Raw genomic sequence first — 26,460 nt, 5'->3', positions numbered from 1 at the left:
ATCCTTGCTTGTTTCCTGCCCACCCTGCCTTGGCACAGCCTGGTTCCCACCAGCAAAATCCCTGCTGATGATTTTGTCCTGAATCCTTCCCAGCTCTGTGTGCTGTGAGACCTGAGGTGGTGCAGCTGAAAGCGCTGTGGGGCTTAGGGACAGCAGAACAAGTCACTTCTATTTGTCACATCATTGCACTTCAGCAAGAGATCTCCGTGGCATTTGACTCCATGGTGTGGCTCACAGTGAAGGGAGTGATAAAAAAAAAATCCAATAAAAAGCAGAGCTGAGAAAAACATGAGGAGCTATTCACAGAAATCCTGGAAAAACACAGTTGTGGGTGGCCAAAAGACAAGCACGGAGCTGTGAGTTGTAGAATCAAGGAATGGTTTGAGTTGGAAGGGATCTTAATGATCATCTAGTTCCAAACCTCCCACTGGGCATGTCACCCTTGTGCATCCACTTATCTAATTATTATTTATCTTCATTTAAATGGAAGAGAAACCCCAATAATCACATGGACTCTGTTGGCCTGGGTGATACCCAGTTATAAAAATTCAGTCCCAGATCTGGGAAGCAAAAGATTCAAGGAAACAGAATGACAGTGAGCAAGAAGTCTTCTGCCTTTTTGTGGCTGGAAAATTGAGGGAAAGGAAGATTAAATGGTTTCCACAGGATCATGCAAGGGGTTGGTGGCAGAGCCAAGTACAGGAATCAATCCCTGGATGTGAGCTCTAATCATAAAAGTGGTGTCAGATAAACCAACACTAAAATTCTGCAGAAGTTTCCCCACTACTGGACATGTTTGAGGTACGAAGGGGAAATACCATGAAACCACACTGGATTTATCATCCTAAGTGTGCTCAAGCCAAATTACCCAAGGGCAGGATGCTTCAGGTGGTCAGGCAGGGATATGGATTTGCACAAACTGTGGGAGTATCTGATGCTAATAGAGAGTTTAAAAGGCAAAATAAAGGATACTTGTGAGTTCCAAACATTGCTCTTGTGATTTACAGCAACTCCTCCTAGTAGCTTTTTGGCATTTCCTGAAGAGAGCCAGTCTGTGTTCCGGGCAGCACAGCCTTTCCTTCTCAGTCAGGTCCCCAAATTGCCCATAATTTTCTGCTTTGATGAGATTACTGTGATTAGAATGCAGACTGGTCAGACTTAGGGGTGAGATTTACATCTTCTGGGATGCCTTGCCTGTGTTGGAGGCAGCTGTGCTGGGAAAAGTGGCGAGACAAGCCCTGATGGTATGAGCACTTCCCAGGAGTGTCCGGGAAGCTCTGCTCTCCTGGAGATCGATGCTCCAGCCCTTTTTTCTCCCCTAAAACACATTTCCATCTTATTGTCATGGCTGAGTGAGTCCTTTTCAAAGACTCCTGTTGAGTTCAGTGGGCTTTGAAGAGGGGTCACGATGAGTGAGCAGCTCCTGTGGTCTGAGGAGGACGGAGCATTTCCTCGTGGTTCCTTTGCAAATCTCTCCTTTCGCTGCCGTGCAGCCCACACGGTGTCGGATGGGGTCGGGCAGGGGCAGTGTGAGCATCCTCATCCCAGCTGGCTTCATCCTCAGAGCTCTTCCATGGGATTTATCCCCTCACATCCCTTTCCAGGTCTGGATCAAGCCTGCTGGGTTAAAAAGTCTAATATGTGGTTGTCCCTGGTGCTGCAGACAGATCAGATCCAAAATCCCAGCTGAACTCCTGCTGCTGGCACTGGGATCTTTCATAGGAAGAAAGGCTCCAGGAGATTCCAGCTGCCTGTCCCTTGGCAGCCCTGCTAAATCCCAAAACACACATGAAGCTTTGTTAAGGCCCTTTCTAAGACTCATCTTCTGACTTCAGGATGACCAGTTACTCCGTATATATCCCATTTTCCATTTCCAATCAGCTTTTCAAAGTGCTGTGCAGAGCAGGTGTTCCTGAGTGGCAGAAGTTTCATTATTCACCACTCTCCTTCCCATTCCTGTCTCCCCATCCTTGCTCCCAGCTCTTCAGAGATGGGAACAGCCAGTGGTGCGAGTCCAACCACTCTGCATCACCTTGGATCTTGCTGGCAGTGACACCCAAAAGTGTCACAAAAATGCAAATCCTGAATGAGACTGGTGGGACCTGGCTCACCTAGGCTGCTCTTTACCTCCATGGAAACCACAAATACCCATCAATTCCCTACAACTGGATCATAATCACAGTGTTTTGCAGATAAATGGCTAATTGTGTTTAGTCTGTGCAAAGAGGAGTTACTGTGCAAGCAGCTCCCACTCTGCTGTAATGGACAGAAATTACCAGTTACCATTTACCCCCCAATTATACAGCAATTAATGGATCCAGGAAAACCTACCTGCAAAGCTCAGAGCTTTGGCATCTCTGTGGATAACCACAAGAGGAGTTTAAGGGATGGGGGACTCTTCAGTGACTTTTTTGGCCCTCCCAAACCAGCTTGCTGAGTTATATCCCACCTTGTAGTGGGGAAAATATTTTCCTTTCAAAGTGGGGCTTTGTCCTGCTGTAGATCCCAGTGGGAGATCCCTGCTCTCAGGAGAGTAAATCCTACTGTGCACTGTGCTCAGCAATAGCAGCAGACACAAAATGTTTCTCCCCTTCTTTCTTGCTCCTTTCTGTCCTTTAATCAACCATCTCCTCTCCCACCACGAGGCTTTTTGCCTTTTGGTGAGGTGTTGGGTGGAATCTGCTGATGGACGTGGGCAGTGGGACCTGAGGGGCAGCGGGGTGAACCCTGGCTGAACTGGCTTGAGATAAATCAAAATCTAGGTGGAAAAAAGCACTCAGCACCACGTGGAGAGGGCCTCCAGAGAACAGCTTCCATTTCCTTCCTTAGGGTCACCTCTGTGTGCCTTGACTGCCCCTGACAAGTGTTTGTTTAAATCTGTCCAACCCTCTCAGAAGTTTTTTTGCAGCATTTTAAGACATATTTGCTGGAAACTGGATACTCCTTGCTCCAGCTGAAGCATTTCTGGTTCTGAGTAGGGAAAAGTGATTGTCTCCCGGGGTTTACACATGTAACAAACTCTATCTGCTCCATCCCCAGAGGAGAATTGTTTGGGTTTTGGCAGCAATATGGCATTGTTGATTTACAGTCTGTTCATGATCTCCAGCAGTCCCCAGACCCTGTCCTGCAGCACTGCCCAGCCACTCCAATTTCAGAGCTGCTTGCATCAATTCCTCCTAGTAAAAAAAATAGTCCCCATTTGCCAGCACTGAATTTCATTCAGTTGATTTTGGCCCAGTTCTACAATTTCTCAAGTTTGTTTTGAATACTTAACCCTGCTGTTGGAGGTTCTTACACTCCCTCCAGAACAGTGTCATAAAATCATCCAAGTCAGTAGTGAAAATACTGAGTGAAGCCAGACTCAGGACAATATTCCTTTTGAAGCACCCTCCCAGCTTGACATGGAATTATCTGATTTTTTTTTTTGTTTAATGGTTTTTGCATAAACCTTATGGTGGCCTTTCTTAGGTCATATTTCTGTGGTTTGTTTATGGGGATCTGCTGTAGGATAGTAGCAAACACTCTCCTGAAATCAGGATAGATCACATCTGCTGCCTCTCCTTTATCCACAAAGTCATTAAGCCTGTCAAAAAGGAAATTAGATTGGGTTGACACAATTTGTTCTTGACAAATCTGTGCTGGCTGATTTTTATCACCTTATCATCTCGCAGGTGCTTATAAATTGATTGTTTAATAATTTGATGTACTTTCTTTCTGGGAAGCCAAGTTAGGCTGACAGGTCTATAATTACACACTGACTCCATTTCCCCCTTTTTCAGGGGGTTTCCCTTATTTTGAGATTTTACGCAGCTTCCAAGAGTTCTTCAAGACATCCCTAGTGTAAATAACCTCACCTACCCATTCAGCACCTATGGAATAGCCAGCAGAGGCACAGCTGGATGGAAGACCCAGAATGTGCAATTTACACCTCAAAGTTGCACCCAACTTGGAAAAATACTTTTCAAAGTTGTGTTCAACAGCCAAAAGATGGATTTCAAAGTTAAAGCCCATCACATGCGAACACACTTATATCAAGGAATATTTTTCTGACTGACAGAACAAGAGGGTGTGGCTTTAAGTTGAAGAAAGGTTCAGATCAAATATTAGGAAGGAATTATTGAATTATTGGCTGTGACTCTCTGGTTGCCCAGAGAAGCTGTGGCTGCCTCTGGATCCCTAGAAGTGTCCAAGGGCAGGTTGGATGGGGCTTGGAGCAACCTGGGATGGTGGAAGGTGTCTGGGCCCATGGCAAGGGGTGGCACTGGGTGAGCTTCAAGCTCCCTTCCATCCCTATTCTGGGATTCTATGAATGTTCATCTAATGGATAGATGGGCCTTTGTGAGGGGCATGATTGGAGCTCCACAGCTTTGGGAGCATCCTGTGGCATTCTGGCAGGTGCTGCTGATTAGGGAGGTGGGTGACAGCTCCATTTCTCTTGTTCTCCATGCTCAGCACCACTTCTTGCCTCATCCCATCCCATCCCATCCCATCCCATCCCATCCCATCCCATCCCATCCCATCCCATCCCATCCCATCCCATCCCATCCCATCCCATCCCATCCCATCCCATCCCATCCCATCCCCACCTCCAGGCACTCTCTGAGTTTGGTTTTGTTTTGTTTTGTTTTGTTTTGTTTTTCCTCTCCCACTTCTAGTACTCGTACGAAGGGATGGAGATTAACAGCTTGCCAGTGGAGCTGACAGTCGTGTGGAACGGGAATTTCAACATTGACAACCCAGCACAGAACAAAGGTAAAGAGTTATTTCAACTTGTCCTTGGAAGCGGTAACCTTAGCAACGGGCCCTCGCTCCCTACACTTAACAAAGCCGCCACCGTCTCCCCGTGCTGCCTGCTACACACTTCTTCCCTGCACTCTGCAAATTACCAATTTTTGAGTGCTTTGTATGCCTCCCCCCAGCCTCCACTTCTCTCATTCCACCTGAGAAATGCGACTCTCCCTCCCACTTGTGTTGCTCTCCCTCTCCCTTCATCGTCTCTGCCTCCCGCTTCTCCCCGCGTCCTCGTCTCTGGTTTTCACGCCCCTCCCTCTCCAGCTTTTCCCCCCGCTCTTTATTTCTCCTGCAGTGATGGTCTTCAAGTTGACATGCCAGGAGAGCAGGCTCTCTGCTCAGAGGCAATTTAGTGGGGAGCAGGGGAAGGCAGAAGGGGAGCAGGAAGGATGCAGCTCTCCAGTGAGAGGATTCTGAGCAAAATAAAATGGTGATGATAAAAAGGATCTGAAAACCACTTGTTGTGGGAACCCAGGGCGTCCCTCTGGCTGCCCTGGCAGGGGTCAGGACCCCCCCTGGACAGAGCCCCCAGAGACACTGTCTCTGATCTCTGTCCATGGAAAAGAGTTTCCAATCTTACAGCATGAATTACCAGCTCTGAGTGTTTGATAGAAGGAATAATTAAGTGTGACGCAGGTGCAAAAGTAAAATTTTAGGATTCTAGATTAGGGGTCCAAATGGGACAAGATGGAGGAAATTGGGTGTGCCTTGTCCTTTTTCTCCTTCTTCATGCCCTCCATGTGTCACTGTAGTGTTGGCATTTTTCTATTAGTTTAGGTTAGGGACACACTGTTCCACGTAAATAATAAACATTAGCACATTATTATAAATATAGCACATGTAGTTTCTGGTATTGAATGTTTGTAACATCCCACTGAGGGGCAGAACCCCACACGCTGCCCTGCAGGACAGACCTGCAGCAGGGCAGCAAAACATGTTAGAGATAAGCAAAAATAAACAACCTTAAAAACCAACACAAACAAATTATGACTTCTTCTTTAGCAATAAAGCAGAAAAACAAAGACCTTTTACAATCTCAAAATCATCAATACCACAAATTCCACAACCTGTGTTTAACCAGCACCCAGGGCACAGGTTTGCTGTGCCCCTCACCCAGCCACAACCCTGAGGCAGGCTGGGTGTTTCTGGAGATGGATGCTCCATCCACATCTTCTTCCTTCTTGTCATTCCACCATGGAACCTTCCTCCCAGGCAACTCCTCCCCTTGGCTGCCCTGCATTTGCAGCTCACACCTGCAGATTCTCTTCTCACATCATCACCTCTCAGGAATGTCTCCCTCCCTCTCTTTACCTTGTCTTGGACACTTTCCACACCTCCTCCCACTCAATCTGTCCCCACCAGGTTCTCCATGAGTATCTGAGCTATTGATGATCCCGAGATTGTAGAAAGTCTCTGTCTGTCAGCCCCGCTGCCAAAGCAGAAGCCATAATTGGTCTGTGCTGGTTTCCAGGTTGTTTATTCTGTTTATCTCTCACATGTTCTGCTGCCCTGCCCAGCTCTGTCCTGCAGGGCAGCGTGTGGGGCTCTGCCCTCAGTGGGATGTGACAAACATTAAATACCAGAAACTCCCTGGGCTGGATTTACAAGAACGTGCCAATATCTGTCACCTACATTGGACAGTGTGTCCCCAGCCTGAACCAACAGAAAAATGCCAACACCACAGTGAGACATGGAGGGCATGAAGAAGGAGAAAAAGGACAAGGCACACCCAATTTCCTCCATCTTGTCCCCTTTGGACCCCTCATCTAGAATCCTAAAATTTTACTTTTGCACCCGTGCCACACTTAATTATTACTGATATCAAACACTCAGAGCTTGTAATTCATGCTGTAAGATTGAAAACTCTTTTCCATGGCCAGAGATCCCAGCCAGTGTCTCTGGGGGCTCTGTCCAGGGGGTTCCTGACCCCTGCCAGGGTCCCAGACCTTCCAGGACAGCCAGAGGGAAGCACTGGATTCCCACACCATGGTGCTGTCACACCGTTCCACAGCCACCCTCATGCTGAGGGCTGGTGGGTGAGGTTCCCACCAGCACCACGTTCAACTTGGAGAGCAACACAGGAGGCAGCTCTTCTCCCCATGGCACAGCCCCATCTGTCCTTCTCCCCCTCTGAATGGCAGAGTTCCATCACTAACAGCCCAAAACTTTGGCTTTTGAGGGTTAAATCCACTCAGCAAACACAACAGCCTGGCACTCAGGCACAGCCTGTGTTGAAACTGCCTCCCTGCCTCTGCTCTGGTGTTGTCTCCTTTTCTCCAAGGAGACAACAGTCCTTGTTTCCAGGACACTGCTGATTTCCATGGGCTCAAACAGTGCCCATGAGAACCTTTAACAGTGTGCCTTGGAGGTCAGAATTTGGATGCTTGCTCCAGTCCTGCTTAGTTTTGTGCTACCATAAAATGAGCACCCCTCATTTACACCAAAAAATGTAAATTCTTTTCCTGGGCTGCACTGAGCTATCCTAGGTGATGTGGGAGTGAAATAAATCTCATAATCATGATGATAATATTTTATGTTACTCTTAGTGCCAGTAACATAAAACAGATCAGGGCATGATCTCAAGAATGATCTGTAGCACCTTCTTAGGTTATTCCAAGGCAAAATGTTGCAAATAATGCCTAGGAAAAAAATCTGGGAAGCAGCACTGGGTGGTGGCTATCCCAGATGAGTAATTTGGATATTATCATCATGTTTTTGGTCAGGAGGAGAATTTAGGCATGTGTCCATGGCGATACCACGTGGAAGAAATACCACATAGAGGTGACTAAGATGTCTCTGCCTTCACATCCAGCATTACCATGGCCTGGGCTGGGAGGCAGAAATGCCAAACTGACCCTGCTAAATTATCTACAGAGATACCCACTGGTGGCATTTCAAACAGAACAACTCAGAAAATTTGAGGAAATCCCACAGAAAACTAAGGAAAGAGGTATATCCCACCTGGTTGGGAAAACACTGTGTTTGACAGATGTTTTGCAGACTTTTTGGGTACTCTTCTTGCACCCAGCCTGGAAAAGTAAAGAGTTTCTGAGTTTTTCTTGCATTGGTCAATACTTGCTGACTTTGAGGGGGAAGGTATGGAGAGACAGAGCCTTTCAGCATGAATATTTCCAAAGCCTTTGAACCCTGGGATTGTGTATAAAGACAAAAAACTACTTTAGTCACCTATAGACACAGCAAAACAGAAGCACAGAGGGAAAATCTCCCAATGTGCCCACAAATGGAGGAAAGACAAAAACATCTGAGAGCCATGAGTCTATCATCTCCATTTTCCAGGAGGAGGATTCTGCTAGCAGTTCCCTTGTGCAAGCCAGACCTCAGTTTCTACATCTGTAAAATAAGGATAAATAACATGATCTCATTTCGTAGGAGGGCTTCAATATTTTTAGGTTTTATTAGAAAAAGCTTGGAGTGCTTCTACTCACTTAACAGCCCAAAATGCAGCTAAGCATTAATCACTGCTGTCTGTATTAGAGTGGAATCAACTCTGCTTCAAAGTGGGAAGCAGACTGAATTTCTGGAGCAGAAGAAGGGGGAAAGGCTGGTTGTGAATCCCCGGAATCAGCTTCATAATGAACCATTCTGTATTTATTGTTATCCTTTGGGATTTCTGTCAAGTGGGAAACCTGAGTGGCATCACCATAACACAAAATTCTGGGGAGTTTCACACCTAAGTTTAAGCTGTGAGTTGGCCAGGTCTAGAAAATTCTTTTGGGATGAAGTGCTGAGTCTGTAGGGGGGTTGCTGGTGACAATTTAGGACATTCAATCTGTGAGAAAGGAAGGGCCTGAGGCCAAATCACTGCCCAAGCATCATTTCCTCCAACCTCCTGCTTGTAGTCCTTCACCAGAATGAGAGCAGCATCCTTCCTTCTCCTCTCAGCTTCCAAAAACACCTTTGATGAAGAATGAACGAACGAATTAACTTTATTTCAAGCAGGATGCCCATGTTTTCCCCCCCATTACTCACCCCCCTGGAGAGTTTCCATCCTGCCTCTGACACGAGCAGCCCGGAACGTTTTCCCCTCTTCCTCCCACTGCCTCCCACGCTGCCCTGAGCTGCCTGCGTGTCTCAGGCCCTGTGTTTCTGCTGTCCCTGCAGTTCACCTGTACAAGTGCGGGGCCATGCGGGACAGCTGCGGACTCTGCCTGAAAGCCGACCCTGACTTTGAGTGTGGCTGGTGCCAGGGACAGAACCAGTGCACGCTGAAGCAGCACTGCCCAGCCCAGGACAGCCAGTGGCTGGAGCTGTCCAGCACCAAGGGCAAGTGCACCAACCCCAAGATCACGGATGTAAGTCCTGGATCTGTGAGAAGCTGGGGGATTCCCTTTCCTTGCTTTGTTTTCCCCATTTGGGCTTGGGTTGGTGATGGGGAGGAGAGGGCTGAGTTCTGCTGGGTCAGGAAAAGCCTCAGGCACTCTGGGGATGTGAGGCCACGGTGGCTTCAAAGGCAGGAACAAAATTTTTATGTGTCTACAACCCAGGGATGACCTGAAGTGTTGGAACCCTGGTTACTGAGAATTTTACACTTTCTGTGCTGCCAGGCACTGACCCCAAGAGAGCACTGCACTGACCTGAGGCCATGGAGAAGCTTCCAAAATGGAATGACAGCACTGGGATTGTGGGGGTGGAGTTTCGATAGAAGTGTTTGATATCACAGGGTGGAAAATTCGGAATTAAAGGGTTTAGAATACAGTAATAGATATAAAACAAAATTGAGGTTTTGGGGCAGTGGCTGGTCCTTCTTCTTCACCTCCTTCTCCATGGGTTTGGGTGGTTTTGTGTAATTGGATAAAAAAGTCCACATTGCAAGCATGGGTGGTTGGTTATTGGGTTAAAAGTAAAAATAATTGAGGTGTCATTTCTTAATTGGACGGTTTATCCTCAGAAGGCCTTATAGAGAGAGAAATAGGGCTCCATTTTTCGTTTGTTAGAGTGAAGTGCTGTAGAACTCAGGGTTTGTGAGACTGTAGCAGAGATAAGAACTAATAAACATCTGAGTCTAAACCAGAAATATCACCTCACACATTTAATCCCAACCCTGGTAAAAAGGAAAGCAAAGAATCCACACTTGGGTTGACACCCAAGGGTGTCAGAATTTCCACCATAATCCCAAACACAGACTGTTGGTGCAGCCTGAGCAGCCCCAGAGCACCTGACCTGCCCAAAAAGGGCTGGCAGATGGGGTATTTAGCCCTTAGGAGAGCTTGGCCTTCTAGAGGAGAAGCTGAAGGTGAGACAAAATCTAATGGTCGGTGTGAGGGTAAATCAGAGGAGCCCAAATGTCTCTTGGAGCAGCCTCTCTGGCCAGCCTGGCTGAGAAGGAGGTGTTGAGTGATCCCAGAGAGGTTGGAGCTTTGCTGACAGGACATCAAGCAAGAGGGAAGGTGTAATTCATATTTCCTGGCAACATGACATGGACAAAGCCATGCCCAGAAAAGAAACTCTAGAAACCTCCACTGACTCCAGCAGATTAAACCCTTTTGTTTGTCCTGCCCCTGGATGATGTTGTGAAGTGAAAAAGTCTTCACAGAGCAAAAAAAAAGCCCTGTACAGGTGTCAAGTGTCCCCTTGGAAGGCTCAAGGAGGAGGCAGGAGCAAGCCTGGAGCAGGAAAAGCTGGGAAGTGTCCTATTAAGATAAAGAGAATGAGGGTAGGGCAGGGGAAGGATCTGCAGGATAATGTTGTTCCCTATTGATCATGATGACTGGGCCAAAGGAAAAGCTGGAGGAAAGGTTCAAAAAGGAAATAAGAGAATAAGATGACCAGAAAGACAAGAAGAAGGGAAAGAAGGCAGGGGAGGCAAGTCAGGCCTAAAATCTGAAGGGATTTTTGTCTGCTGTCTTAGGATGCCTTTGCCATAATGCCAGGAACGTTTTCAGGGTCACTGGACAGGCAGCAGGACAGACCTGAGCCTTGAAAATCAGGGCTCCAGCCCTTCCAGCTGCCTCCTGCCTTGAGCACCTCTCAGCCACCAGACCTTACTCAGCACGAGCACCCTTTCAATGTGGCCAGGGCCTGATTTACGAGTGGGAAAAGTCAGGAGGGAAATGAAACAGGGAAAAGATGGGGAAATGCAAAAGAGGAAAATCCAGCCTCCACAGTGGTGGTTTAATAGGAATAATTAGGTGGGTTATTTTTCTAGAAAGCAAGAAAGGCTTTTTAAAGTTATATTTGATTCAGATTCAAAAAGTGTGGGTGTTATTGGAAGAGCCCTAAAGCAATATCTGTGCTTGAACATTTTGGGTGAGCAAAGGCTGGGTTGAATCCGTTTTTCCAAGGTGTTCCTGAAAATAACCCATTTCCCTGTGTTTTGATCCATCTCCCTGTCATCCTCCAGCTTTCACAGCTCTCTCTCACTTGAACTGTTGGAGGTCAGTTTATTCTGATGTTTATGGCTCATTCTGGTGTTTCCAAGGTGAAGGTCTCTACTTCACTTGGATTTATCTCAGACTGGTAATTCTGACCCCATCTGAACCACCTGAAGCTGTGAAACCAATTCCAGACAGCCAGAAAGGACATCTACACCTGAAAATTCAACTTTGAGGTCTTGAAAATCACTTGGAGCTGGGGGAAACATTTTAATAATATTTTCAGATTCTCAGACCTTGTGAAACAATGATGGAATTTGATATGGGGCAGCTGATGGATGATCAACTAAAGCAGAAATCCAAAACACAGGGACCTGGGTGTGCAGAGGTTCTGAAAGTCCATCCACATTTCCCTGGCGTGCTTTAACCCTAATCCTTCATTTCCAGCCTCTCTTTGAAGAGCAAATCCCTCATTCTCCACCCTACAGCTCCAGAGGGGCCATGCTTCAAATTCTGCTGGCATTTCCTCCAACAACTCTCTGAGCTCAAACAGATCATCGCAACACTCACTCATGAAATATTCCAGCTGCCTGCTGCAATCCTAAGTAGCTCTTGGAAGGCCTTTTTCTGAGCCATTAGCATGGAAGTAATCTCAAGTGACTGGATATATTCTGCAGCTAATGGTAGGGCTGGAGCTGTGGGGTGGCAGCATCCAGAGCCTGGAGAGGAGCCAGGGCTGGGTCTCTGCAGGGGAGAGGAGGAACAACACGTGTACTCACACTTGTAGGGGCACTCACACCCCCTGCAGCACTGATCTCCCCATTTCTGTACCAGCTCTGGCATTTACACTGCCACTCAGGGAAATTCAGGGACTTAGAGACTCGCTGAGCCACAAAAACCTCCTTTAGGAGTGACAAGCAGCAGTTGATATGAGCAGAGACTGGAAATTGGGATGCAGCTCTGGGTCTTCCAGAGGAAGCTGAGGCTTCCTGACAGCTTTTGTTTCCCTGCCTGGATTTTCCTCTCCAAAACTGACAGGTCTTGTGCCACGTTTTTCACCTGTGATAGAGCAGGTTCCTCCTCTCCTGCTGTGAAAACAACCTGGTAACACCTTCCTCTTGGATGAAGCTACAACAGAGCTGTGAAATAGGGTTAAAAAAACCTTCCATGTGATCCTGGGAGAATCCCAGGCCCTCCTGATTTAAGGAAATAAGTGGGTTTTGAAGCTGGCCTTCACAAATTAAATATTGCCCAGGGAAGCATTTTGTGGTGATGTGTTGGCTTTGCTCTAGGAAGTTTCCTGTTGATGCTTTTTGAGTTGCAGCAAGAATTTTTTGAAATCTTGTGCTTTAGACACCTTTCCCTTTCTCCTTTTCCCTTTCCCTTTCCCTTTTTCCCTTTCCCTTTCCCTTTCCCTTTCCCTTTCCCTTTCCCTTTCCCTTTCCCTTTCCCTTTCCCTTTTTCCCTTTCCCTTTCCCTTTCCCTTTCCCTTTCCCTTTCCCTTTCCCTTTCCCTTTCTTCTTTCCCTTTTTTTTTGATTTCCTGGAAAACCACCAAAAATACCTCCTGGTTCCCCACAGAGTCAAAGATAAGTCACACTCACCGAGGAGTTGGTTCACAACAACTACAATTAATATCCTAAAATTAAATATGCCCTAGAGGTTTCTGGCTCTCCCTCCTTTTATTAAAGGTTGAGCCTTCTAAAACTCACCCTTTGGGTGGGAATTACACCAACCCAATGCCAGTTTGGGTGCTGGGAAGGGGTTGGGAGCAGCAGGGCATGGCTGCCAGCCCCAGATTCCCACCTGGCAGAGCCAGGGGCAGGTGGGTACAGACCTGAGACAGGGAATTCCCCTTTGCTCACTGCAGGAGAGCCGTGCCAGTCCTGGCAGATGGCAGCCGTGGCATCCTGAGCAGGCAGCAGGGAACACCCTGCCAGGGAAGTGCTTGAACCCCTCTCGAGCAGGCAGTGACATGGCAAAGTGGGCACGGCGAGGAACTGGAAGGGCAGAATGGAGATAATTAAGGGCCAGCCCCATGATTCTGGTGCTGTTCCAATGCTCAGGAGACAACTCCAGTGCTGATTCCCACCTGGCTCTGGACAAGGGAGATGGAGCAAGACCCTGTGAGGCTCTGGTGCAGGGCCAGGCTGGGATGCAAACACCATTCCAGCAGCCCCCAGGTTGGTTGGGATGGTTGCTCCTCTCGTGCTGAGACTCAGAAGCTCCACAAATAATCTGTCCATGCTCCCTTCCTGCCCTTCCAATGGTCCCAGCTCTCCCAGAGGGGAAACTGGAGCTCTTGGCACAGAGCAGTGCTGCTGCTGTCTCAGTCACCATCCACCTCCTCCACACCTAACCCAACACCCTGTTCCTGCTGTGGCTTGGCTGGTTTTTATTCCAGGTGGACATTTTCAGCTGAATTTCTGATGCATGACCATTACCTACCTCCAGAAGAGAAAACCTCCATGTGCTTTGGGCTGGGAATTTAGGATTTCAAGTGGCTGGCTCAACCCTTGATGTCCTTGTCTTGTTCCTTCTCCCATTTCTCTCCACTGTGTCCCTCTCCTGCCTTTCCATGGCTCACATCTACAAAGTGCAGAGCTCAGGTGCAGCTCCACAAATCCCTAGAAAAAAAATCTTCTACTCATCTCTGGATGTTTTGCAAGTAGTTAAAAGAGAGTAAATGAGGTATGGGGCAGAATTTTGCATACTCTGAGTATCTGAAGCAGGTTTGTTCAGCATTTATAATTGTAAGTATCCCTAGTTACCCCAAGAGTTGTCTGTTCTTTCATCTGACAGGATTTTGGTGGATGGTTTGATCATTCTCCTTTCTTTGGCTTGTTTCCCCAGATCAACCCTGTGACAGGCCCTCGCGAGGGAGGGACCAGAGTGACCATCCGTGGGGAGAACCTGGGGCTGGAATTCCAGGATATCGCGTCCCACGTCAAAGTGGCCGGCGTGGAGTGCAAGCCCCTGGTGGAAGGGTACATCCCAGCAGAGCAGTAAGTGGGATGTGTGGCAGAGCAAAGGCCACAGCACACCTAATGACATTGCTACCTGTAGGGCCTTCCAAGGAATCCATTCCCACCTGGGAATTGAGGGATGGAAGAGGCCGTTCCTCACGTACAGATAGGGATAATCCATTTACTTAATAATCCAGTTATTACTGCATTTGGAGTGCATATTTAGGTGATCCTCATGGCAAATACCCTGAAGTTATCCTGGTTTTCACCAAGCAGTCACCCCAAGGTGTTCAATTCCAGTCTGGAAGGCAGCAATCCTGGAAAGCCTCTGGCTAAATGCAGGAGAGATCATTAAACCTTAGAGCTGCCTCCACCATGCCCTGCTGGAGCTGAGAGGGATGGAGCCAGACCTCAGCCCAACATTTCTCTGTGTATTTAAGTGGATTTACACCACCTCAGCACTTGTCCTAGCCAGAAGCCACCACTTTCTAAAGAATAGCTTAATCCACAGTTTGGATTCTGGATGAGACAGAAGAGGGTGGATTAACCTACACTCCATCCCCCAGCACTGTGGGCTCTTTGCTCCAATTCCATCTTACCAGCACCACCAAACCACCCCTCAAACTCTGCTCCTGGTTGGTGTTTTCCCCTCAGGATCGTGTGTGAGATGGGGGAGGCCAAGCCCAGCCAGCACGCCGGATTCGTGGAAATCTGCGTGGCCGAGTGCAAGCCCGAGTTCATGGCCAGGTCTTCTCAGCTCTACTACTTCATGGTAAGTTCCTGACAAAGTTCTCCTGGGCCCCAAACTCCTTGGTCCTCTTTGCTCCCTCTGTCCATTGTCCTTCACCACGCTGAGCCTCCGAGCTCTTCGCTGCCGTTCCAGTGCACCAATTTGTTCATTCCGTTTCCTTTCAACATCTTGTTCCCAGCAAAAATAGCTGGTCTAATTAAAGTTTTAACAACCTAATAATAGTCTAGATTATTAGTCCAGTTACAGTTCCATGCAGTCGCGGTCCAAATTAATACAGAAAATTCTCATTAATAGTTAAAAGTGCTCTGCAGGAAAGAAAAAAAAGAGCTATAAAAGGGAAAAATTTCTTTAGTATCTTATATTCTTTCTGAGTGTGATGTTCCTGCTACCAACATCCCTCTGCTTGGAGCCACCGGTGTCCTCCAGAAGAAACTTGGGGGCTGTCACTACTCATTACAACCCTGGGATCTTCAGCAGCCTGAGTGTGATGGCCTTGATTGGGTTTCTCTCTCCTCCCTCTTGGATTCCCCCAGGTGTTTATTCATCCTGTCCACACCAGGAGCACTGGGATCAGGACAGATCCAGCTCAGGCTGCTGGTGAGCTGTAGGACGTGACTGGAGCTCAGTGCTGGTGGGCAATGGTTTTGGATGCTCCATGATGAAACAAGAGACACCTGCAAGCTTCAGCTTCACTTCAAGTGCAAACATATGTTGTACACTCAACCTGTGTTTTTTTCCTCCCTTCTGATGATGTTCCTTGTCCAAGAGACCTGATTATTCCTCTAAGGCCCCTTGCTGAGGACATGCGAGCGTTGTCTGGCCTTGATCTGTTCAGATCTATGCAGGTTTGAGATGAGAGGGTCCCTTTGTTCCCATCAAAAGCTCTCAACTCTTGCAAGAGAATGGGTCTCTTCTGAAATTATTCACATGCCTGAGCATTTCTTTATGGGAAAGGCAACTGGTAATGAATGCAAATGTCTTGGATTGCCCCCTCGAGCTACAGAAATTTCTCTGTTCTCTGCATTTTCCAATGTCACTCAGGTGTTGAGGTGGCGGGGGCAGAGAAACACCTTGAGAGAAAGCCCCTACCAGGCAGCCAGAAGGGCTCTTTCCAGGACATTACACTTCAACGTGTCACCTTTGCTACTCCTGGAATTACTGTCTGGCTTTGATCATCCGTGTCCATCTGTGACAGCTTTTCCCCCCGCTTGCCGCCTTCCCGGCTGCCAGGGCACGAGCACGAAGCCACCGGGGTTTTCTCTGCTGAATACCTCGATATCTTTGTGCTAGACAAAAAAAAAACAACAAAATACAGACACTCTCCAGCCTGCCCATCATATTCCCTCTCCCATGTCTGGTGCTTTCACAGTGGGAGCTGTGTTTTTTTGGCTTCCTCGGATTTTTCTGCTGTTGCAGGAATCTCAACGTGCCTCAGCATCCTGCAGCGGTGTGTGGCAGCTTGAAGGGAAAGAAGATGTTTGAAAACCAAGAAGGGCATCACCTGGGAGATAAATGTGACTTCTTGACTCGTAGCAAATCTTCTGGAAAATTTGTTTTCCAGAGGTTTGAAGGAAAACTTGGTCAAAGTTGGCCAATTGGTTCAGCCTCTCTGTCCTGCAAGAATTTGAGGAGATGATTGTTTGGACTCAACAGAGTATTTAATTTCAGTGTTTTAAGAAAGAGGTGGCTTAGTTTAGAGATGCCAGAATGTTTCTTCTCCATCTTTCTAACCAGAACTTTTAAATTTAAATAGCTGCTCATTCATTATAAACTCATCTGTGATCAAAACCTGCAAATTGCATTAGAAAGTACAATAAGCCAAGAGGGAAACAAAGCTGAAATGAAATGTATGATGATCTAAATGAAATATATTGTTTTAGTTATTCATTTTCTTGCTGTGATTATTGCCCCAGTCTTTCAATGAAAAAAATATTACATTCACTTCTTAATTCGAGTGCTGAAGAAAGTTTACCTTTATTCTGGCTTTAGATGGAAAATATTGTGTCTCAGAGCAGGTGCTGTGGGCTGCTCCACATTTCTTCTGAGTCTGCTCCTGAAATCCTGGTTTTGGGGAGCATTTCCCATCCATCCTTTTCATCTTTTCCCCTCTTGCTGCTACCGTGGAACCTCTAGAAAGGAAACCCAGGTGCACAAGTTGTGTTTGAGTCACAGCTTGCTCTTCCTGTGTTCCCAGGGGGAATGGAATGGGAACCAAGGTCTTGACAAGCTCCATGGGGGCAGTTTAAACGCAGATCTGATGGTGCTTCTCTATGGAAAACCTGTGTGCAGGAGATGCTGGAGGAAAGAAAGGGTTGAGAAGCTGAGGAAAGTCGGTAAAATCCTAGAAAATGCAGAAAATTTCCTGTCCTCTTTCCCTTGCTGTCACTCTCCAGCCTATCATCAATCCACAAGATCCTCTTTGGATTTTCCACCACCTTCCACCAGCTGTACAATCTGGAGTTTTGCTATTAATGTGCTGTGCAATATTCAAGAAGGCCACTGTGAATAATTAAAGGTTGATCACAACTTTGAAAGCTGAGCCACAAACCCATTTGTAAGATTGGCTCCAGACACAGCAGGGCTTTGCCAAGGAGCGTTCCTGGTGTGGCTGTGGCCTCTGAGGATCCTCAAAGGGTCACGGCTGCTTTATCTACCCCAAGGAGAGGCAGAGGACCCACCCAGGGGTGGGACAAAGGTCTTTTGGGTCTTTAACTCAGATGTTCCTCTATGATTTTTGAATCAGGTACTGCTGCAGGGCTGCTGTGTAGGCTTTGGGCACCAGGTTGGTGTTCCAAATCCATTTTCTGCCAGCTGGGAGGTCATTTCCCAGCATCAGACATCAAGGTCAGCAGGAATTTGCACTGCTGGGGGTGTCCATCAATAAAGGCATTGGCATCAGAGCTTGAGGTGGTACCCAAAAAATACCCAAAGTACTCAAGTGCATATTTTGCATTTCCGTACTCTTCTTGCAGTTTTTATTCCATTAAAAGAGAATGGTAGAGAAAATTCCCAGAAAATCACACTCCAGGCTTAGAGAATGGCTGGAATGCTGCCCAGTGGGAAAGGACCTGTTTGACAGTGGCTGAACATGAGGCCAGGTGTGTCCAGGTGGCCAAGAAGCCAATGGCACCTGGATTGTATCAGTGTGGCCAGCAGGACCATGGAATGGAGCTGGGAAGGGTCTGGAGAACCAGGAGAGGCTGAGGGAGCTGAGAAGGAGCTGAGCCTGGAGCCAAGGAGGCTCAGGGGGACCTTGTGGCTCTGCACAAGTCCCTGCCAGGAGGGGACAGCCGGGGGGTCGGGCTGTGCTCCAGGGAACAGGGACAGGAGCAGAGGGAATGACCTCAGGCTGGGTCAGGGGAGGACCAGGATGGATTTTGGGAAAATTTCTTGATGAAAAGGTTGCCAAGCACCAGCCCAGGCTGCCCATGGAAGTGGTGGAATCATTGTCCCTGGAGGTGTTCAAGGTGCTTTAGTCATGGCCTTGCCAGTGCTGGGTTAATACCTGGACTTCCTGATCATAGGGGTCTTTTCCAACCTCAAAAGTTCCATAATTCTAAGTATAAAACCAGCTTCCAAACCATCAGGTGAAAGCCAGCCAGGTTTAAACACAGAAAGTGCCCAGCTCTGACAGAAGATCCTTCTACAGAGCTGTAAGTCTGCTTTTCATGTTCTGCCCTTCCTCCAAGAGCTGCATTTAGAATAGGAACAAAATGGAAAAATGGAAATCTTGCCGCTGTTTTTCAAAATGATTAAACCAGAGGGGCCCGGGAACAGAGGTGGCTCTGTGTGTGTGAGAGTGGGAGCTGTGGTGTGTGTCAGGTGGTTTTATAAACATGGATTAATGGTCTCCAAAGCTCAATAAGGTGACTGCGTGATGTACCTGCTCGCTCAGAGGAGCTGAGAGCTTCAAGCACTTGTGTCATCATTCTTAAAGAGAGGGGGAAAGAAATAATCTTCATTTAAATGCATATAGTAGCTTTTCACTTGGGACTGAATGGAAAGTTTTTCTATTAAAATGCAAATGAAAGAATAAACTGTAACACCAAATTTCTCCCTGAATATTGATGTCTCCTCTCTGCATTGTGGTAACAGGGTGATCTGTGCCTTCAGAGCGCGAGTATTTTATCTTGATTTGGGGAAGAAGGGAGGGTTGCAAGGTAAGAAAAAGAGTTTTGAGATTTGGGGCCTCTAAAGGAATTGTGCCCCTTTTTGATATATTAACACAACGTTAGGCTGGGAAAAGAGGCTCAGAAAATCAGAAGGAAAAGGGAAAAGGTGTTCAAGTGGGCAGTGCTGCTTCTGTGGCTGTGGCATTTCTGAGGACTCCTCGACAGGAGTACCACCACCATGTGTCAGTGAAGGACAGCTCGAGGCTGTCTCAACATCCAAGGCAGATAAGAGAAAGATTTGGGGTCATGTGTGGGTATTTTGCACCAGGGCAGGCTTAGGTTGGACATCAAGAGGAATTTATTCATGGAAAGGGTTGTTGGATATTGGAATTGCACCAGGAGGTGATGGAGTCCCATCCCTAGAGGTGTTCAAAGAACAACTGGATGTGCTCTGTTCTGGTTGCCAAGGTGGGGATGGGTCACAGGTTGGACTCGGTGACCTTGGAGGTCTTTCCCAACCTCAGTGGTTCTGGGATCCTGTGTGGGAGAGGCAAGAACAAACTCAGACATTCTGCTCTCCTCCATCCAAGGGAGAATGGCCTCCCACTGGCAGAGGGCAGGGTTAGATGGAATATTGGCAAGGAGTTGTTCCCTGTGAGAGTGGAGAGGCTGAAGAAGCTGTGCCTCATCCATGGAAGTGTCCAAGGCCAGGTTGGACAGGGCGTGGAGCAACCTGGGGTAGTGGGAGGTGTCCCTGCCCATGGTAGGGGTGGGACTGGGTGAGCTTTGAGGTCCCTTCCCACCCAAACCATTCTGTGATTCTGAGAATCGATAAAGTTGGGTGATCTTCTCAAAAGCAAGCCATTTTCATCACTTGTGAGTTCCACAGTTTGGAGATTCCCCATTAAGATGCAATCAAACCAGTTCGCTGCCTGACTTATCCTGCTGAGCTGGTGTTGTGTGACAGCAAAAAGTCCCCTGAGCTGTGCCTAAGAAGCAGTGGAGATGAGAGATTGTGATCCAAGGTGCTCCAGGCATGGACCTGTCTTTGTAGGAATATTCCTGAGTGGGTACAAAGGCAGATCTCATTTTGGAGGAGAACAGACTGGGGTTGGGTCTGAACTCATCCTACCAAACCTGGCATTCAAGCGGAGGGTCTCTGACAGATCTGGTGTCACCCCAGGCTCCTCTATCAGCCAGATGTGGCCAGCTTCAGGGGCCCTGATTAATCCTAGGGGGTGCCTCCCTCTCTCCAGCACTACAGGAGAGGGATGATCCCTCTGCTCCTCTGCTGTGTTTCCAACACCTCCCTTTGCCTCCACAGACTCTGACCCTCTCTGACCTGAAGCCGAAGCGAGGACCAGTGTCGGGTGGCACCCAGGTGACAATCACAGGCAACAACCTCAACGCTGGCAGCAATGTCATTGTGACCTTTGGGCGACAACCCTGCCTCTTCTACAGGTACAGATGAGCCCTTCCTGCTGCTCGTTCCCGAGTGTGAAAGATTAAACACCAATTAAAGTCAGGAAACTTCTCCTGCAGCCCTGACACCTTGTCCCTCAAGTGCCACATCTATGCTGCAATGGGACTTGTGCATTCTGCACCATGCACAGCTTTGCTAGCCATGTTTTAGGGAGAGAAAATAGGATTTATTTCATTGTTTTGACTGGTATTTGATGTGCTTTTTCCCCGTGGCCTCTTGTCAGATTTCAGTACAATTCTCCACGGTCCTGCGCTCTGCTACTTGCTCTGGGAGTGCGTCGTTTAAAAGATTCATTTTCATGTCCCTGCTTTAGTAGAGGTGACAAAGAAAATCTGACAACATCAGTTCGAAGTACTAAACCACCTCCCTTTTATCCCAGAATAGTCCTGTAGTGCTAAGAAATGGATGATTTTCAACATTTTAGCTCAGTGTTGGCTCCTGTTCAATGGCGCTTCAGAGAAGCTTAATGTCAGTGTTACCTGCTGGATGTTCCCTGATCCCTGTGAGAATGACTCTGAATCCCATTCCCAGGGGCTCCCACAGCTCAAAACTACCCAGAGCAACACATTTTGCTGCCAGTAGAGATGGGGGCTGAAGATGAAGTTGGCACATTTCTCCCAAATATGTCCTTGGCAGAGGAAGCCTCATTCACAGGAGACCTGGGAGCACTGCCCTGGGGCAATGCCCTTCCCTCTCCTGGCTGTGGGGATCCTCTTTAGCAGCCTGTCATGACTGTGGAGCGATCCAGCATCCAAAATTCAGCAGGGTGAAGTCACAGGCTGTGATTTGAAATGCCAAGTGGGAGCCACAGCTGCTTGGAGATGCTCACAGAAGGCTGGGGAATTTTAGGAGGGAGTGAGCACTGTCTTCTGGGGGAATTTAGAAGGCACCTGGAGGGTGCAGTCATTGGAGGTGACTTACACCCCCATTTTAGGGGTCTAAGGTGAGGCTGCATCACAAATCACAGGACTGGGAAGATTGAGAATGTTTGGTGCCTGGATTTTTGACTCATTTTGAAAAGAATGCAGACCTGGAGCTGGTTTTGAGCCCTGCCAAAAATGAAAGGTTTATGCAGAACCCTCTTTAATCATAAAATACTTCCCACTGTATTAGCACTTCCAAAGGTCCCAGGCATGCTGCAAACTGCACTTAAATAAGACTTACAGTCCTAATGCAAAGTAAACTTTATGATCCCAGACTGCAAGGCTGAGGTGCAAACACCCCTTTTATGAGCTGCTGCTGCACATGTCTGCAGGCAGGAAGGAAACATCCATCAAATATTTAATCACAGAGAAATACTTCTGGAGGGAGGCCTAGTTTGGACTTCCCTAGGGGTTCAGATTTTGCTCTGAGTCCTGAGGGCTCTTGTGTTTTTATTTAAACCAGTGAAAAGGCAATGCCACTTCCCCACACAGTGCTACAGGAACATAAATGGTTCACACTGAGTTCTCCCTCTTCAGTGCACAGATTTGGGCCACAGGACATAAGAATAAATAGTTGGGCTCTTTTTGGCACCATTTTGCTGCTGGTAGCACCTGGTTCACTTTTATTTCTCCTCCTCTCAGGAGATCCACCAAGCACATTGTCTGTAACACCACGGCCTCCTATGAAGGCTTTGAGAAGGTGAAGGTGTCCGTGAGAGTGGACAAGGCCAAGATCCATCAGGAGCTGCACTATGAATATGTAGAGGATCCCACCATCCTGAGGATCGAGCCTGAGTGGAGCATCTTCAGGTGAGTATCCCAGGAAAACCCTTCTCCCAATTCCCATGGTTGTTTAAAGGAGCACTGCTCTGATAACTTTGGTCCTCGGTGTGGAAAACTGATTTCCAAGCATTGTGTCCACCAAGGATTTGTGCAGAGATACTTTCCAGAGCCAATGGACCCCTCAGGGTGGATTAGAGTGAAATGACACTGAATGATCTCTGTTTGTAAATATATATATATATATATATATATATATATATATAGGTTTATTTTAGAACAATTTGGTTGCAGGGGAAAGCAGCTACAAAGCCATTTTGGTTGTTCTTATACCTAGCACTATGAAAATACAAAAGCCTAAAAATATTACACAAGAAAAAGCATAAGGAAGAAAAGGAAAGGATGAGAGTAGAAAGATTGCAGCACTCACAGGCACCACAAAACTTGGTCATTGAAATTTTGATGCCTGTTGGTTGAAGTGATGGATCCATCAGAGGACAAGGGGCATCCCAAAGGAACAATGAAGAAAATCCCCAGAACACAACCTCTGCTGGTTTATACTCAGGTGGGAACATCCATTGGGGAGTTTCCCACTGGATGATGGAATGTGGTGGATCAAGGACACCTGGATGATGGAATGTGGTGGATCACAAGTTTTTGACACCTCCTAAATCGACACAGCTGCCTCTTGCACCAGCCCAGTTGGCTCCATTAGGTCCCAGCATGGGGAGTGAGCACCTTCAGGCTCCATGTGAATGTTCCAGCACTGCCCTGGGCAGGGGAGTTATCACAGCTGAGTTGATGTCTCAGGTTTTAGCTTTTATATTTTCACATTCTAAGCTGCTTTAGTGTGTGGGTCTGAGTTTCACATGATGGGATGGTGAGCTCTGTGCACAGAGCAGGGACACAAAACAATTCCTGCTCCAGCTGGGCATCAAGGACAAATGATCCAAACCTCAGCCCAGGAGCACAAACAGCATGGGCTGGAGACAGAAAAACAAGCAGGGTGGGACTGATGGGCTGAAGCTGGAATGGGAATGAACTCCAAGGTGCCAATGGAGCAGAACTGATCCCAGGGAGAGCCCCTGGGAGCGCTCGTGCATTTTGGGGCCATTTTGGGTCATTTGGGTTCATTTTGGGACCATTTTGGTTCATTTGGGTGCAGCCCTGGCTGGGCTCTGGTGCTGCCCCAGGTGGATCCATGGAGGAGATCCTTTGAATAAATCCCTAATTTGTTCTTTAGCTCAGCTCAGCCTCTGCTCCAGCTCAGCCTTCTCAATGCATCTTGATAAGGACACTTGATAAGGACAAAGCTCCCACCTCCCAGGGTTCCCCTCTTTCCTTATCTGGTCCAGCACCAGCTGCGGGCTGGGCTGGGCTGTGCTTGCCCCTGGCACTGGGTGGGAGCTTTGCCCATGGCAGCTTCTCCTGAGTGTTTGAGCCACCAGCATCCCAGTGTCTCTTCTAGAATCCCACTCTTGTCCCTAGACCTGGGAGGACTGGACAATAGTATCACATTTATCTCATCCCACACTTATCCACACTTCACATTCCGTTTGTAGGTGTATTTGGGGAGGGGTGGCTTTGGTAGCCACAGATGAGCAGCTGCTTCTTTGCTACTGTGGGCAGAAGCCTTTCCATGATTTTAACAATATTTAAGCCATGAACCATTTAATTCTCTCACAGTTTGCAAGCTGCAATTCCTACCTTTCCCACAGCCTTCATGGACTTGAAATTCCCACATTTTTCATAGCCCTTATGGACTTGAAATTCCCATGTTTTTCATAGCCCTCATGGACTTGAAATTCCTGCATTCCCACAGCCTTCATGGACTTGAAATTCCCACATTTCCCACAGCCTTCATGGACTTGAAATTCCCACATTTCTCACAGCCTTCATGGACTTGAAGCCTCAGGACTAAGCACTGCCTGTCTGGCCATGGTGCCTGAAAGCCCCAGGACTCTGTCCTGAGATGAAATACAATGGGACCCTGCTCCCTGCCCTATCCAAGAGCCTTTCTCCTCGTTAGGAATCCCTTTTTCTCTTCCCCACCTTGATGCTGCTTTGGTGAATTCACAGGGTTCACATGAAGGTGCCTGAGAGCAGCGTTTGCCCTGGTTGTGGAAAGCATCAAAGTGATACCCAAACCCTCAGAAGCCTGGAGAAATGGCCTCAGGAAGGGAGAAATTGGTCATTAAATGCACTGGTATTTCCTTGAGAAGATACAAAATAAGAAATCTTAGTCTCCCCTCATTCATCCACGGCAGCTCTCTGCTTCCCTGTCAAACTGGACTGATTGGAGTCGCTGGGGATTAGGAGTGGGGCTTGTAAATCCCCTCATTTCAGCTCCCATCCCAAAGATGTTTTCACAAATCAATTAGTGCCTTTAATTACCGTGAGGGAATTTACTGATTTAGCTGGATTGAGTCTTTGCACATTGGGCTTGAAGCTTTAGTGTCAGGATTTTCCATTTGGGGCTTTTCTTTCCAGTCAGAGTCCAGGTTATCAGTGAAATGAGAAATCACTTTATTCCCTTATAAAGCGAGACCAGTGCTGCTTAAAAGGTGCAAGATTGACAGCCTAGGAGAGTGAATTCCTGAATATCCCCTGGAAAGCTGCAGCACAGGGACCTTCTTCCACCTGGCCTCGGGTGTGGCTGGGAGGTGAAGACTTCTCCAAGCCTGCTTGTTCCTTGGTGTCTCTGCTGAAGCTGCCAGAGAGATGTGAAGGAGCAACCAAGAAGATGCCTCAGGTGTGTTGGCAAAGCTTTGCCCAGCCTGAAGATGCAGGGACTGTGTGTCCCATGGCTGGGTGGATGGGATCTCCCATCCCAAATCCCAAAATAAAATGGAAATAAGGGTGAGGTGCTTGTTTGGGGATGCTAGGTTATTTGTGGGGTGCATAGCTGCTGGGATGGATGGCTGGGACTGCTCGTGGCTCATCTCTCATGGAATTATTCAGGCTGGAAAAGACCTCTAAGATAATTGACTCCAATTATTAACCCAGCACTGACATGTTCACCACCAAAATGTGTCCCCAAGTGACACATCCACACAGCTTTTGAACACTTTCAGGGCTGATTGGAGCATTTCCAGGGATGGAGCATTTTTGGGCACAACCTCTCTCCTTTGCTTTCTTCTTCTGAAATCAGGAAGCATCAGCTTGAGCATTTTTAAGCACACCTACCCAATTTGATCTTCCTTCTTAAGGACTTTGGAGTCACTCCAAAGGTGCACAACCCTACAAAGAGAAGATGGAATATTCAGGATTACCACGGGAGTTTGGGGTGTCAGGGACAGTTTTAGGTGCTGTAACTGTGGGGCTGAGCTGTTCCCAGGGAGAGGTGGTTGCCACTAAACCAGCTTGGCAAAACCAGTGAATGAATGTACTAAGCCTGGCTTAAAGCCTTTATTTTTCAAAACAATAAAGAAAAGATTACTGCTAATTTATTTCCATAGCCAAAAAAAAAAAAAAAAAAAACCAAACCAAAAAAACACATGCTGGGCTGGCAAGTAAATAAAATTTTATGAGGCTCCATTAATACTTTTGATCTGCATTTGATTTGAGTTTCATCCAGCAATTACCTGAGTCTGCAGGCAGAAAATGATACTCAGGGGCAATAAACTGTCAAATTCTGAGGGCTTTTGGCACCTCTGTTATTTTGCTGGGCAGCAGCAGGTCTCCAGGCTCTGCTCCCACCTGCCTGAGCATCCAGATACAGGCACAAATGCCAATGGCAGGTGATTTTCAAGTCAAGAGAGTTTTATTTCCTTTATTTTCAAACCAGGGAGGGTTTGGGGGTAATTTTAAGTCTTCTGCAAACAAAATAAAATACATTACCTTTTTTCTTTCCCTCTCTCTGGTCAGGTGCTCTGGCTGTGTTTATTACCTGTGGTCTGAGCCTGCAAGCTCAGATTCCAACCCAAATAGAGGATTTTTAACACGTGGGTTTAAAACTGTGTGCACAGATTTGGTTGATTAAATAAAAGGATTTGTCTTTATATAGACACATATACCTGTAGGTGTGTTCACACATTGGATTTTTGTGGAACACGTAGAACTTTCAGCCAAGTAAAGATATAAAATCCCTTTTAGTTTGAATCAGCAGAGATTAATTACATTAGGAATGATATTATTATTGAATTATATAATAATAGCAATAAAATTTTATTTTATTATTAATATAAAGGCTCACAGCCAAAATTCAGAAGACAGTGGAGAAAGAACAATTTGGTTTATACACTTCTGGATTTTGAAGAATTCTCCCCGGATGATGTCAGGAATCTTTACAGGGAAGCTGAATTTTGGGAAGAGGGTATTTTT

The 26,460-nt window shown here is 47.2% G+C and overlaps 1 protein-coding gene across 4 annotated transcripts in view; it reads left to right on the top strand.

Moving 5' to 3' along the window:
• Positions 1 to 26,460, top strand: part of PLXNA4 (plexin A4) — a 476,129-nt gene that overhangs the window by 382,454 nt on the left and 67,215 nt on the right. For all 4 annotated transcript variants that reach the window (XM_085569917.1, XM_085569916.1, XM_077783705.2 and 1 more), the window contains exons 11-16: positions 4,656 to 4,752; positions 8,914 to 9,104; positions 13,976 to 14,127; positions 14,743 to 14,860; positions 20,276 to 20,412; positions 22,000 to 22,167. In XM_085569917.1, coding sequence (XP_085426043.1) covers positions 4,656 to 4,752; positions 8,914 to 9,104; positions 13,976 to 14,127; positions 14,743 to 14,860; positions 20,276 to 20,412; positions 22,000 to 22,167 — 863 coding nt within the window. The remainder of the gene's footprint in view (positions 1 to 4,655; positions 4,753 to 8,913; positions 9,105 to 13,975; positions 14,128 to 14,742; positions 14,861 to 20,275; positions 20,413 to 21,999; positions 22,168 to 26,460) is intronic.

The sequence above is a fragment of the Lonchura striata genome, chromosome 1A (genome assembly GCF_050655825.1).
Source record: "Lonchura striata isolate lonStrDom1 chromosome 1A, ASM5065582v1, whole genome shotgun sequence".
Lineage (NCBI taxonomy): Eukaryota > Metazoa > Chordata > Aves > Passeriformes > Estrildidae > Lonchura > Lonchura striata.
The sequence above is the reverse complement of the archived record's forward strand: the minus strand, read 5'-3'. Positions and strand labels throughout refer to the sequence as shown.